The sequence below is a fragment of the Dromiciops gliroides genome, chromosome 3, assembly GCF_019393635.1.
Source record: "Dromiciops gliroides isolate mDroGli1 chromosome 3, mDroGli1.pri, whole genome shotgun sequence".
NCBI lineage: Eukaryota > Metazoa > Chordata > Mammalia > Microbiotheria > Microbiotheriidae > Dromiciops > Dromiciops gliroides.
In genome coordinates, this window is record NC_057863.1 from 105,041,193 (window position 1) to 105,055,781 (window position 14,589).

General features: G+C 39.7%; 2 protein-coding genes across 2 annotated transcripts in view; one reads left to right on the forward strand and one right to left on the reverse strand.

Moving 5' to 3' along the window:
- The window catches only part of DIAPH3 (diaphanous related formin 3), a 449,127-nt gene that overhangs the window by 82,076 nt on the left and 352,462 nt on the right, over positions 1 to 14,589 (reverse strand).
- HDAC8 (histone deacetylase 8) lies at positions 3,771 to 6,955 on the forward strand. The gene has a single exon (XM_043995138.1). The coding sequence runs from the start codon at positions 3,923 to 3,925 to the stop codon at positions 5,060 to 5,062; it is 1,140 nt and encodes a 379-aa protein (XP_043851073.1). The 5' UTR covers positions 3,771 to 3,922; the 3' UTR covers positions 5,063 to 6,955.

The window sequence follows — 14,589 nt, forward strand, 5'->3', positions numbered from 1 at the left end:
AAGTGACTTAGCCTGGGTCACACAGCTAATAAGTATCTGAGGCCTGATTTGAACTCAGGACCTCCTGACTCAATGGCTGGTGCTCCATCTACTGTGCCAACTAGCTGCCCCAGGAAATGCACTTTTCAAAAGAGCTTTATTACAAAAACAGAAACATGTAAGAGTTACTGTCATCTGCTAAGACTACAAAAATAGCCAAAATGATTGCATAATGATCAGATACATATCCAGACCACAGGCTAGTAGACAGAAAAGCTAAATGTCACAATCCTTGTTGCACATTCTTGCTATTAGGACAGAGTAAACCTCCTTTGTTAAATGTTCAATAACTAGAAAGTGCCTCATTTCATTTCAACATCAAACTTGAATTAAGAGGGAGGAGCCTTGCCTACAATATGTCAACAGTGCCTTTCAAACCATAATGTGCTATATAAATGCTGTTTTTATAATACCACATAAATGCTTTATATATGGCATGTACCACATATAGGCTTTATTTCCCAGATCCTTTATATGAGGGCTTCTTAAGCATTTTCTTATTTGCGACCCCTTTTCACCTGAGAAATTTTTATACCATCCTGGGTATGTAGGTATATAAAATAGATATACATAACCTTTTACTGCAGCCTAATTTTTCACAACCCCCACATATAGTTATGTGACCCCACATGGGGTCATGGCCCACAGTTTAAGAAAGTAGGCTTTATATAAACAACATTACCTGATCCAAATGTAATTATTTCCCTCATAAAAAAAAAAAAACACAGCCCTTAGTAATTTCAATTCTGTAGGGACATAATGTAGGGGAATCTTAAGAGTTTTAGAGTTTTAGTATGTGGAACTAGTGACATTAGTTTTGTTGGATAATAATAAAGCTTATACTGGCCACGCCTTATCAATTATAAAATATCTAGGAACGTGATGGTTTAACTTAACAGCTTTGGCAAGATGCTTAGGCAGATACTATCAAGTATTCATTTAAAGACTCTATCCTGATTCTAAGTATTCCTCAAAAACCAAGGAAAGGGATCTCTTAGAGAAACCATTGGCTAAAATAGTTCCAATCTCTGCTTGTGTAAATATATAGGAATTTGGAAAATGAGATTAGCCTCAAGACTAAAGTAGATCTGATAATATGTTACCATTATGGATTCCTGTGCTGCTGCATATATGGTTTTGTTACTCTTTAATACTAGCAGAAGTAATTTTTACTATAGATAGCATCAAAACATTTATAGGTACCTGTGGGCATGGTAAGTACAGTCTGAATGTGAACTAGGAAAAATACATATTGAAAAATTATATCACTTACAAAAGAAACAGAAAAATACAGTTATAGTACTCTGAATAAATGTGGCATGGTATTGGGGGAAAAGTACTGGAGTGGGAGTTAAGAGGATACAGGTTCAAATCTCAGGTCTGTTACTTACTACCTGTGTGAACTCTCTGGGTCAGTTTCCTCATTTGCATAGTAAGGGATTGAAATAGGTTGGCTTCAAGGTCTCTCACAACTGTAAACCCATGATTCTATGACCCTTGAAAAGTCAAGAATGTTAGGAGACTGGCAAATTAATCTGGGAAGATTTCATGAGTAAGGTTGATTTGTAATAGAATTCTGAAAGAAAGATATATTCAAGTAAAGTTTTAAATTCAAAGATACCTGAATAGAAAGAATTCAAAGTGATGTTTTAGCATTCTGTGCAGAGTAGAACTTATTAATGGAAATCAAATTTTATAGATCTAAAATAGTCAATAGTAGAAGACTGAAATTATTTTTCCTTGGTTCAGGCCACTAGACTACTATCCAGAATAGAAAAATGATGCTATTGTTAATGCTAATTAATCGAATTCCTCAATGATTCAGAGTGGTTTAACATCATGTGTTGATTTAATTCAGGCATTTCTCATAATAACGGCTTTAAGGAAGTTTTCAGAGGCACAGGCTGTAGATTTTTTGACAGTAAATCAGTAACACAATTGGGGCTCTGGGATCTTCAAATTTTAGTAAAGTAGCTGTAAATAAAATAGACATTTTTCTAATCTTAGATTCAGAATTTTTCAATTCAGTTGTACTGCAGTTGAAAAATGCTAAGCAACCCAAAACTTACTAAAATTTCCTTTTTTTCTGTTACACTGTAAATAACAATCAGTTAGCATGATCTTCCTTGGATATAGTAATTATACCTTTTAGTCATTCTTCTAAACTCTCTAACCATGGTGATCACTGTAATTACACAGCAGACTTCATAATGTGACAATTCAATTTGTAGGTCAAAAATATTACCTAGAACCATGTATTAGTAGAGAGCTTACAACAGTGCCTTATATTTACCAAAGTGACAATTTTGTCGTTAATGGTTAAAATATACTAAACCAAATTCTCTAAGGGGTTTCCTTTTAAACTTTCATAAATTATCCAAACACAGTTTACATTTGAATACTGTGTTTGTATTTATAGCCTATATTAACTTTTCTACATTGCTGAACATTGATAAAGGTGTATTTTTCATCCTGAACCGAATAGCATCTCAAACTCAACATATCCTAAAACAGGACCCATTGGCTTTCCCTCTAAACCCTTCCTCTTCAATCTTTCCCCCTTACTGTTGAGGACATCATCCTTCCGGTCACCCATGTTCATAACCCTGGTGCAGCCTCTGCTCACTCACATCGAACATCCAATCAACATTATCTTGTCATTTCTTTTTCAAAATACAGTTTTTTCCAAACAAGTTTAATTGCTTGTACTGGTTTTTAATGTTAAGGTTATAATTTATTTCAAAAAAACCTAAGAACCTTCTCAGGAAACCTCAGATTTCTAGCACATCCGTTTTATGAAAAAACTAACAAGTAAAAATATAAGCATCTTTTTGATTTGGATGGTCCATTAAGACTGTATTTACTATTTAATAAAAGGAGGATGGTATTTATACAATATTAAGCATATATAACAGAGCTGCTCCCAGGACATAGATGCCAGTTTAAAATGTAGCCATAAGGTATTTCATAGGCAAAGGACATGTTCAGATTTACAGTCGCTGTCATGGTGGTCACTTTTTTTCTTTTTAAATTAAGTACCCTATAAGGCTCAGATCTTTAGTACACATGCACACACCACAAAGATTCTACTCCCATGGGAACCACAGACAGTGTGGCTCCCTAACATCCCATTTTTGGAGATGATAGGCCTTAGTTATCCCCTTTACAGCATTTCTACAAAGAAGCGCAAAACGAGGGTGGGAAATGAACTGATTTTATGCCCTTTAGGGAAAGCGCCCTGGATCATCTGGGCCAGAGAATACACTTTAGGCAAGATAAACTGGCTCAATCACGCAAACAGAAGCAGGGGCTCGCAACCCTCCCGGGGTGGTCAGGTGTGACAGATCCCAAGGCGGTTCCTCAGAGTATGTGCTGGCTTTTATCAAGGCCGGCGGCTCCGCCCCGCACTCGGGCCCTCGAGCGAGCACTCATCTCTGCGCGGGCAGCATTTCAAAAACATTGGAGCGGGGCCGAGCGCAGGCTGTCCGCACCAGTCCAGGGACGAGGGGACCGGGTGGGCTACGAGACAGCGGCGGCCGGATCCCGCTCCCCGCGAAGGCAGCCCGAGGGACTCAAGAGGCCCGTCTTTTTCTACCTCCACCGCACGGGCCCCCTCCCGCAGCCCTCCCCCTTCTCTGCGCCTTCGGCGGCGGCTGCGCGGTGAGGGCTGGGGGGGCGCCCGGGCCGCGGCGGCGGAAGCTGCGGCAGCGGAAGAGGCAGCAGCAGCGGCGGAAGAGGCAGCAGCGGCAGAGGCGGTGGCGGAAGCTAAGCGAGCGGGGCGGCGGCGGCGGAATCAGCAGCGATAGTATCAGCAGCGACAGTGTCGGGTCCCACTGGTCGCCTAAGGTTCGCGCGTCCCCGGGGACCAGGGTTCGGGTGGGCCATGCAGGAGGCCGAGGAGCCGGCGCCCCCTCCGCGGCAGCCGCCTTTGCGCCCCGTTTACATCTACAGCCCCGAGTACGTCCGTACTTGTGACTCGCTGGCCAAGGTGCCCAAGCGGGCCAGCATGGTGCACTCCCTGATCGAAGCCTACGAACTGCTGAAGGAGATGAGGGTAGTGAAGCCGAAGGTGGCTTCCATGGAGGAGATGGCCAGCTTCCACACGGACGCCTATCTGCAGCACCTCCAGAAGGTCAGTGAGGAGGGGGATGACGACCACCCCGACTCAGTGGAATTCGGCCTGGGCTACGACTGCCCCAGCACGGAGGGCATCTTCGACTACGCGGCCGCGGTCGGGGGGGCCACCATCTCGGCGGCCCAGTGCCTCCTGGATGGGACGTGTAACATTGCCATTAACTGGGCCGGGGGCTGGCACCACGCCAAGAAGGATGAAGCTTCGGGCTTCTGCTACCTCAACGACGCCGTGCTGGGCATCCTGCATCTGAGAAGGAAGTTTGAGCGCATTCTCTACGTGGACCTGGACCTGCACCACGGGGATGGCGTCGAGGACGCGTTCAGTTTCACTTCCAAAGTCATGACTGTGTCTCTGCATAAATTCTCTCCCGGGTTTTTTCCGGGGACTGGCGACGTGTCTGATGTTGGCCTCGGGAAGGGACGGTATTACAGCGTCAACGTGCCCATTCAGGACGGCATCCGCGATGAAAAGTATTACCAGATCTGTAAAAGCGTGCTCAAGGAGGTCTACGTAGCCTTCAACCCCAAGGCGGTAGTGTTACAGTTAGGAGCCGACACCATAGCAGGGGACCCCATGTGCTCCTTCAACTTGACTCCGGTGGGGCTGGGCAAGTGTCTCCAGTACGTCCTTCAGTGGCAGTTGGCCACCCTCATCTTGGGAGGAGGAGGCTACAACCTGGCGAACACAGCCCGATGCTGGACCTATCTGACTGGGGTCATCCTGGGGAGGACACTCTCTTCCGAGATCCCAGACCATGAATTTTTCACTGAATATGGCCCGGATTATGTGCTGGAAATCACCCCCAGCTGCCGGCCCGACCGCAATGAGCTGCACCAGACCCAGCATATCCTCAATCGAATCACAGGGAACATGAAGCATGTGGTTTAGGGGGGGAGGCGGGGGAGGGGCGCTAAATCCGATTTTGACAGTCTAGGAAGAGTTCTTGTAAAGCTCACCTTGTGTTTTTGTGAATTTGTGGCTGTGAGGGAAAATCTGGAAGAGATTACTTCCTCACACCACTAAGTGGCAGCTAGTCTCAGTGGGGTTCAGTAGGCAGTCACCCCAGATGTCTGCGTAGAGGACTGAAGGGAGAAGGAAGGTAACTTTGAAAGTTCAGGTGCTTTTTTAGGGACACAGTTGAGACAAAATTAAGATTCCTTTTTAAAAAGGCAAAAGCAGTTTGTATTCTTGGAAATTATTTTCTGGTGGGTTTGGGGTGGGGCGTTTTTATATTATATATATTATATAAGCAAGAAATGTTTGGGGTTAGTTGTTCACTGTCAGTGATGAATTTGGTGAGTAGAGTAGTGGTCAAATATAATTTTTATTTAAAAAACATAAAAATTATATTTTAACTTTATCTCACCCATAAAATAGTTGCATATGTTGTATAATTATATTTTAATAAAGTTTTTAACAGATTCAAGATATCATCAATGTGCGTACTACAGATTGCAATTGCTCCATGCAAGGTTTTCTCTAAATTTTCAGTAGAGGATCTCTCAGTAGTTTGGAAGGCCTTATTCTTGAATTTTAAAATATAATACATTTACATAGCGCTTTAAGAGGTTACATATACAAAGCACTTTATAAACATCTCATTGGTTCCTTACAACCAGTCTGAGGTAGGTGCTATTACTATCCCCACTGCACATATGAGGAAACAGGTTCAGAGAGGTGACAGTGATTTGCCCAGGGTCATATAGCTCATAATTATTTGAGGCAGGATTCAAACCTAAGTTATCCTGACTTCAAATCCAAGGCTCCATTACCTCATAATATCTCAAGAGTTATCTATGTATTCAGTTCTGGGTCTATCATTGTCTATCTGATGCACCTCTCCATGTTATATATATATATATATTCTGAGGGACTAACATGATAAACTTCTTGTCCAGCTACATGTTATAGTCTGGGCAGTATGTATTTTTGATTCATTTTGTTGTTCCAATGTAAATGATTAAAGTGCTAATATGGATTTAATTGAGATTTTGCAGTATTCTGTGGATAAATCAATGTTGCCTATCAAAAGGAGCCTAGGGATAGCCTCCCTACCAGTAAGTAATTGTGGGTTTTTTGCATGGACTGTAACCAGGCATCAACCATCACAGTGGCAGACTTAGGTAAGAGCATCTCACTTTTATACCACATTTGATGAGAGTACTCAGTGGATCACTAAACAAAGGTATTTCCATAGTTCTGTCAGTCTGAGTTAATAACTTAGTTTATGCATAGGAGAAACCTTGTCTGAGGACTTTCAAGGTTGCATTTGGTTCTACTAAGTTAAATACTTAAAAATAAATAAAACAATATAGTAGTAGTATGTTTTTTGTGTCAACTCTGTAACTTGTGAAATCAAGATCTGGTTAGCTATAATAATCTACAAAAGTTCATCTATTCTCATACTGTCTTCAGGAATTCCCTTGATGCATGCAAAGGTTTATTCTCATGAAGATTTAAGTAAAAATGACAAGGCAGGCATATGGACCAATGGTGGCTATTGTCTTCCTGGTCACTCTTTTTGGGCAAAAGTACCCATTTGATATTTTCATTCTATGGAATCTTCCCCTCTTTGAAAGATCACAAATATTTCCTAAGTGACTTCAACATGTCATGAATTTCTTCTGCTTGTATTTGATGATGTCTAGCTACTCTTTCTGACTTCATCTTAAATTGCATTTTCACTTCCTCCCATACTGTATTGGATACTAAGTGGCAAAGTGTGAAAGTGGTAAACCCATTATCATAAAAAAAAATAAAATAAATGATTAAAAACCCCTAGCATATGTGTTCTATTTTCTTTGTTTGTCTTCCTTAATTTTCCTTATAAATGCTCTTGGGATTATCTTGTTGAGATGCATTTCACAACAAGCTCTCTTTAGTTTTTTTTTTTATCAAATGCTTTTTCTTAATTTTTTGGGGGGTGGTGGTGGTAGGGAAATGATGCTATTTTAAATCAACAATCATACAGATCTGTGACATTTTGTAAATGAGATTGTTCACATTTAGTTGGTGGTGCAGGGGATAGGGAGCACTGGGCGTGGAGTCAGGAAAATACTTGACTGGAGTTAGAAGACCTGAGTTCAAATGTGGCATCTGACACTTAATAGCTGTGTGACAGTGGCAAGCACTTAACCTGTGTTTGTCCCAGTTTCCACAACTGTAAAATGGGGGCAATAATAGCATCTATCTCAGTGTGACTCTAAGGATCAAATCTAGCACATAGTAGGTACTATATAGATGCTCATTCCCTTCTTTTCCTCCTGCTCTAAAAATGTTGCCTTTGGTAGCTATGTCTCTCAACATGGCCAAGGAACTTGTCTTTTGTTGATGAGGGATAGTTTGTGAGCTCTTTTAGCTCTCTCTGTTGTATGTTCAAGTATATGGATGGTGTCATTTTATCCTATTTTCAAGACCTAGTACAGTGAACATCACACATGTTTAAATGTATTTTAAATTTCTTTTTTCTTATATCCCATTTTTTGCTCAATAACTTGTTTAAAACAGCTTGGGTTAAGATAGACAATGAATGGAAAAAGACCAAAAGCAGTTTTCCAATAGAGATGAGGTCAAAAGATTGTAAACAAAAATTCTCAAAAGGAGAATGAATTCTAAACCTAACAACCACATGAAAGAATGCTTCAAATCACTAATAACAGGAGAGATGGAAACAACACTCTGAGGTTTCACCTCTCAGCCCACATGGCAATGATAGTCAATGTTGAAAGAGCTGTGGAAAGGCATACTAATTACATTGTTGGTGAATCTGAATTGGCCCAACCATTCTAAACATAAATTTGGGATTACGGAAATAAAATGGCAAGAAGTTTCCATACACTTTGACCCATGGATCATCCTACTAAGTATATGCTTCACTTTTTATTGTGGCAAAGAACTTGAAATCAAATAGATGCCCATCAATTTGGAAGTGTCTAAAGAACCTGTACATAAATGACACAACATTATTGTGTTATAAAAATGAGAAAAGTGAGAAGATTCATATGAGCTGATGCAAAGTGAAGTAAAGAAACAGCAAAACAATACACAAGTACAAAAATGGAAATGGAAATAAAAAACAAAATTTAAATGCTGCAAAATTATATTGACTAAGTGGTCGACTACGGGTATAGAACATGACATTATTTTCAATATGTTTAGTTCAGCTGAACTCCCCCCTCCACCTTTCATTTTTTAATGTCAGAAATGGCACTCTGAGAATAGGAGGGAAAGATACATTGGGAAATAGAAGTGATGTCAAAACAAAGCACATCAAAATCTTATTTGAAAACAACATTCTGGAGTTCCTATATTATATCTTCCAATCTTTATGCTCAAATCAGATTTGGTTTTTGTTTTACCAATACTAACAAAAGGTTATGTGGCAAAGGCACTAGAAAGGTGGTCAGAGAACTTAAGTCTTGCCTTGCACATATTGGCTAGGTTACCCTGAAGGAAAAAGATACCAATAAGTGAGCTAGGCAGTTAAGATCGTAAGTTACAGAATAATTGCTGATCTACATTGGTAGAGATTTCCTTACCAGAACTTCCCTATGCCAATGAAATCATAGGTCTGGATGAAATCAAACCTGTAAATGTCCAGGGATAAGATTGAATGCAATTATTATTATTATTTTTTTTTTTTTGCAGGGCAATGGGGGTTAATTGACTTGCCCAGGGTCACACAGCTAGTAAGTATCAAGTGTCTGAGGCCAGATGTGAACTCAGGTACTCCTAAATCCAGGGCCTGTGCTATCCACTGTGCCACCTAGCTGCCCCCAACTGAATGCAATTCTACAATGATCACTACTTTCCATAACTTAGAAGGGACTCCAACCTACATGCTCCCATCATCCATCTCCTTTCCTACTCATATGTTGCTGAACAGTGCTAAAGAAAGTCACATACTTGAGTTGACTAGGTTCACTAAATTTATGTAAATTAAATAAGGCCCCTCCCCATAACAAGGCAATCTTTATATAGTTCCCCAATTGATTCTATATGCCAGTCTCCACAAAGGCTATTCCAAATCTTTTTTTTTCTTTTTCTTTTTGATGAGGCAATTGGAGTTAAGTGACTTGCCCAGGGTCACACAGCTAGTAAGTGTTAAGTGTCTGAGGCCAGATTTGAACTCAGGTCCTCCTGAATCCAGGGCCAGTACTCTATCCACTGCGCTACCTAGATGCCCCTACAAATCTTTTTTCAATAAGTCTTTCACATCTTTCTGTAACTTCTCAACAAAAGATCTTGTCTCATATTTATCTTTTTTGTTTTCTTTTTTCTTTTTCTTTTTTTTTTTTGGTAAGGCAATTGAAGTTAAGTGACTTGAACAGGGTCACACAGCTAGTAAGTGTTAAGTGTCTGAGGCCGGACTTGAACTCAGGTCCTCCTGACTCCAGGGCCGGTGCTCTACCCACTGTGCCACCTAGCTGCCCCTCATGTTTATCTTTTTAAAAAGTGAATTATGAACTCCCTCTTCTTCCTTATTCTACACCCCACCCGCAATGTCTTGACAATATTTTCATCATCTCTGTTATTCCAGCCTCTAATAAAGGGCTGGTCATTCTTTTTGAAAGGCCAACAACCTCTCTACTGACACCCTGAATCTCATCTTCCTTTAGCATCTTGTTTCCCCATCCCGGGCTTCGATTTCTACCAACTGGTTTATTTCTTAAAGCCTAAAAACATGCCCTGCTCACCACCATTCATTTCAAAACAACACAAAACAAAACTAGCTTAGAGTCTTCAAGCTATATCATCCGATATTTCTTTTCCTTTCTACTGCCAAACTTATAGAAAAAAAAAAGGTTATATTCATCACCTCTACTTTCTCTGCTATTGCTCACTTCTTACCACATTGCACTCTGGCATCCAGCCTCATCAATTCAACTAAAATTACTCTTTCCAAAGTTACTGATGATCTCTTGATTGTTAAAACTGATGGCCTTGATTTGGCTCAGGTCCTCCTGGGTCCAGGGTGGGTGCATTGTCCACTGTGTCACCTAGCTGTCCCATGATGACATTTTTAGGGTAAAATTGAGGGGTGAGAGGAATGCACTAGGGGAGAGGTAGAATGGGGTGAAATCCCCCCATGAAAGAAACAGGAAAGGGCTTATGGAGTAAGCAGAGAGATGGGGGAGGAGCAGGGCAGAATAGGCTCAAAGACATTAATCTCATCAGAGTTGGCTCAAGGAGGGAATAACATACACACTCAATTGGTTAGAGTAATCTATCTAACCCTGCAGGAAAGTAGGAGAGGAAGGGGACTAAGGAGGGAGGGATAAAAGAAGGGAGGGCAGATTGGGGGAGAGGGCAGTCAGAAGCAAATCCCTTTTGAGAAGGGATAGGGTGAAAGAAGATAGATAATAAATTAAATATCATGGGAAAGGGAATAGGCTGTAAGGAAACAGTTAACAATAGAAAGGAGAAAAGGAAAAAAATGTACAAAAATATTTATAGCAACTCTTTGTGGTGGCTAAGAATTGGAAATCGAAAGAATGTCAATCAATTGGGGAATGACTGAACAACCTGTGGTATATGACTGTAATGGAATATTATTGTGCTATAAGAAATGACAAGCAGGATGATTTCAGAAAAACCTGAAAAGACTCACATATAGTATGTATAGTGAAGTGAGCAGAACCAGGAGAACACTGTGCATGGTGACAGCATTATTGTTCTATGAGCAATTGTGAATGACTTTACTCTCAGCAATACAATGATCCAAGACAACCCCAATGGACTAATGATGAAGCATACTATCCACCTCTAGAGAAAGAACTGATATTGATTGAACACAGACTGAAGCATGCTCTTTTGCACTTTTTTTTTACTTGAGTCTTTTTTATGTAAAATGACTAATATGGTGATGTTTTACATAATTGCACATGTATAACCTATACTGATTGCTTGCAACCTTGGGGAGGGGGCAGGGAAAAGGAGGGAGGGAATAAGAGGGATAGAATTTGGAACTCAAAACTTTAAACAAATAAATAACCAAAATAAAACTGATGGGCTTTTCCTAGTCCTTATTCTTCTTTTTTGAACTCTATTATTTGATACTGTTGATTTAAGGCTCTATTCTCTTGGATATGCTCATATCCCTGGATTTTCATGATACTATTTGGTCCTAAATCTCTGTCTGAGCCCTCTTTCTCTACACTATCTTGGTGACTCCATTAATTTCCATGGGATTCAATTGTCATCTCTATATCTAGTCCTAGTCATTTCCCACAACACTGGTCCCCTATCACCAGCTGCCCACTGGACATTTTAACACTGGGTATTTTGGAGACATCTCAAACTCAACAAGTCCAAAATAGAATTAATTATTCTCCCAAAGCCTCTTCAAAACTTCTCTATTTCCATAAAGGGCACCACCAGTGTTCCAGTCATTCTGCTTCATAACCTGAGTCATCCATGACTTTTCCTCTCCCTCACCCCACAAATCCAGTAAGCAGCCAAATCTTATCGATTGTACTCCAGCATCCTCTCTCATATCCCCTCCTTTCTTTTGCCTGACACACCCACCACCCTAGATACCATCACTTGTCACCTGAACTATTAGAGACTCCTCACTGGTGAATCTCTCTAAAAGTTTTCTCTTTCCATAATCCATCCGATTCCCAAATGACAAGGTGATATTCTTAAAGAGGATGCCTGATGATGTCATCCTCCTACTCAGTAAAGTTCAGTGGTTCCAGCATATAAAGCCCTTCAGTCTAACCATATTACCAAGAAATGATAAAAAACAAAAAAAGGAGGTACATATCAATATCATTAAGGAATAAAAATTGAAATTTATAAATAAAATCCTACCAAAAGTTACAATTTATTGGGGAAAAATGGTTCATTATAATCAAATGAGATTTATACTAGAAATTCAAAGAGTTAATTATTAGGAAGAAAATTTACATAATTAAAAACAAAAGTCTCTAAGACTGTAGTCTATACAACAGATGAAGAAAATAGCCTTAACAAAATATAATACTGATTTGTTAAAAACTGTAAAGTAGGGACATCGAAGAATCTTTTTTTAAAAATGATCAAAGTATCTATCTAAAACCAAAACCTAGCATGATATACAATGGAGAACACTAGATACTCCCAAGAGGAGTAAAAGACATCTGTTATCTGACATAGTTCTAGGAAGGCTAGAAATAAGAATAAGATGAAAGAAACATAAAGGTAGGCAGAAGTAATACAAATCTATGTTCTGATGACATGCAGGTTTAATAGAAAATCTCAGAAAATCAGCAAAGAAACAAACATTAATATAATCAGTAGATTAGAAAATAAACCCACAAAATGAACATTTTATAACAAAAAACAAAATAGAATGAGAAGACCAATTAAAAAGAACTACAAAGTGCATGAAGTATATAGAAGTCAATCTATTAAGCAACACTCAATACCTGCATAAATATAATTAAGAAATCCTTTTTAAACTTTCAAAATCAAGCTAGACAAGAAATAATTAGAAATAACTGAATTTAGGGGCAGCTAGGTGGTACAGTGGATAAAGCACTGGCCCTGGATTCAGGAAGACCTGAGGCCAAATCCAGCCTCAAACACTTGACACTTACTAGCTGTGTGACCCTGGGAAAGTCACTTAACCCTCATTGCCCCACAAAAATAAATAAATTAATTAAAGTAAAAAGATAAAATAAGGAATAACTGAATTTAATAACAGTATTCAATAACCTGGAAACATGAGTTGCCTAGAAAAGAATTCTCTATCTGACAAGAACTGAAAAAACGAAATAGCAGGCTTGTAGAAATTAGGTTTAGAATAACAGTTTATACTATATATTACAAAACAACACTGAATGGATACATGACTTGAATATTAAAGATCATACTACAAAAATGATCAAGTACTTGTTAAGCATTTACAATGTACCAGGGACTGTACTATGTGCTGGGGATACAAGAACAAAGGATTTAACAATCATTACTCTTAAGGAGCTGATATCCTAACCTGGGGAGACAACTACACACTTTTTCCTATAGCTGGATCATCCTGGATAGTTTCTGGGGTGGCCCAGGGCCAGGCTAGGGATAAAAGTAGGAGAAGTAGGTCACTCAATGGGGACAAGTTTTACCACCACCTGGCTGTTCTTTTTTTTTTTTTTTAAGTGAGGCAATTGGGGTTGTGACTTGCCCAAGGTCATACAACTAGTAAGTGTTAAGTGTCTGAGGCCGGATTTGAACTCAGGTACTCCTGCCTCCAGGGCCGGTGCTCTATCCACTGCGCCACCTAGCTGCTCCACACCTGGCTGTTCTTAATGAATGATAAACAAGTAAAGGAGAAAGAAGGAGCAGTTAGAAAAGGAGAAAAAGATGCAGGAGAGAGTGGTGTCATGAAAATCCAAAGAGGAGAGTGGTCAGCAGTATCAAATGCAGCAGTTTAAGAAGGAGGGGGACAGAGAAGAGACAATGTTTGGTAAATAAGACATCACTGGTGACTTTGGAGAGAGCAGTTTCAGTTGAATGACAAGACTGGGAGTCAGATTGCAAAGGGGCAGAAGTAGTGACAACAGAGGAAATGCGTATAAACAGAAAGAGAAGAGACAGGAGTTAAGGTTTTTACAGAATGGGGGGAGTTGAGCACATTTAAGGCAATAGAGAAGGAACCAACAAAGAAAAGTTGAAGATCAGATGAAGTGGAAGAGATAGCTGTGGTGCAATCTGTTTAAGAAAATGATTAAAGGCTTGTATTGAGGAGTTAGGGTCACCTCATAGTCAGAGACTGAAAGAGATTAGTGGATTATGTCAAGGGGTGTTCAGATGAAGAGAAGGGGACAAGATGGGATTCACCATGAATATCCTCAAATTTCTCAATAAAGTAAAAAGTAGGGTCCTCAAATGAGAGAAGGCCAAGGCTGAAGAGGTGGGAGATGAGAAGAATCAAGAGGGTTTGGGAGAACTTCTGTTGGGAATCAAAGAGGAATAAAGGAAGGTCTGATATAGAAAGAAAAATCTAATGCATAGCCAAAATATTGATAATCACACTTTTTTGTAGTAACAAATGTAGTAGATGCTCGCCAACTAGGGAATGGCTAAACAAACTGTGGTACATTAACGTAATTAACTATTATTACATTGTAAAAAAACAAACCAGAAAATATTAATGAATACAAGGAGGTATGGGAAGATTCATATGAACTGATAACAAAGTGAGATGAACAGGGCCAGGAAAACAATATAAACCAAAGATTCTTAAGCTTTTTCCACTTGTTACCCATTTTTGCCCAAGAAGTTTTTACGTGACCCCCGGTATATAGCTATAGAAAATGGTGGTATACACAACCTTTTATTGTTGCCAAATTTTTCACAGTCCCCACATTCAGTTATGTGACCCCATGTAGAGTCATGACCCACAGTTTAAGAAACTTTGATATAAACAATGACTACAA

Coding starts and splice junctions, on each gene's coding strand:
- HDAC8 (XM_043995138.1), top strand. CDS start 3,923: ATGCAGGAGGCCGAGGAGCCGGCGCCCCCTCCGCGGCAGCCGCCTTTG.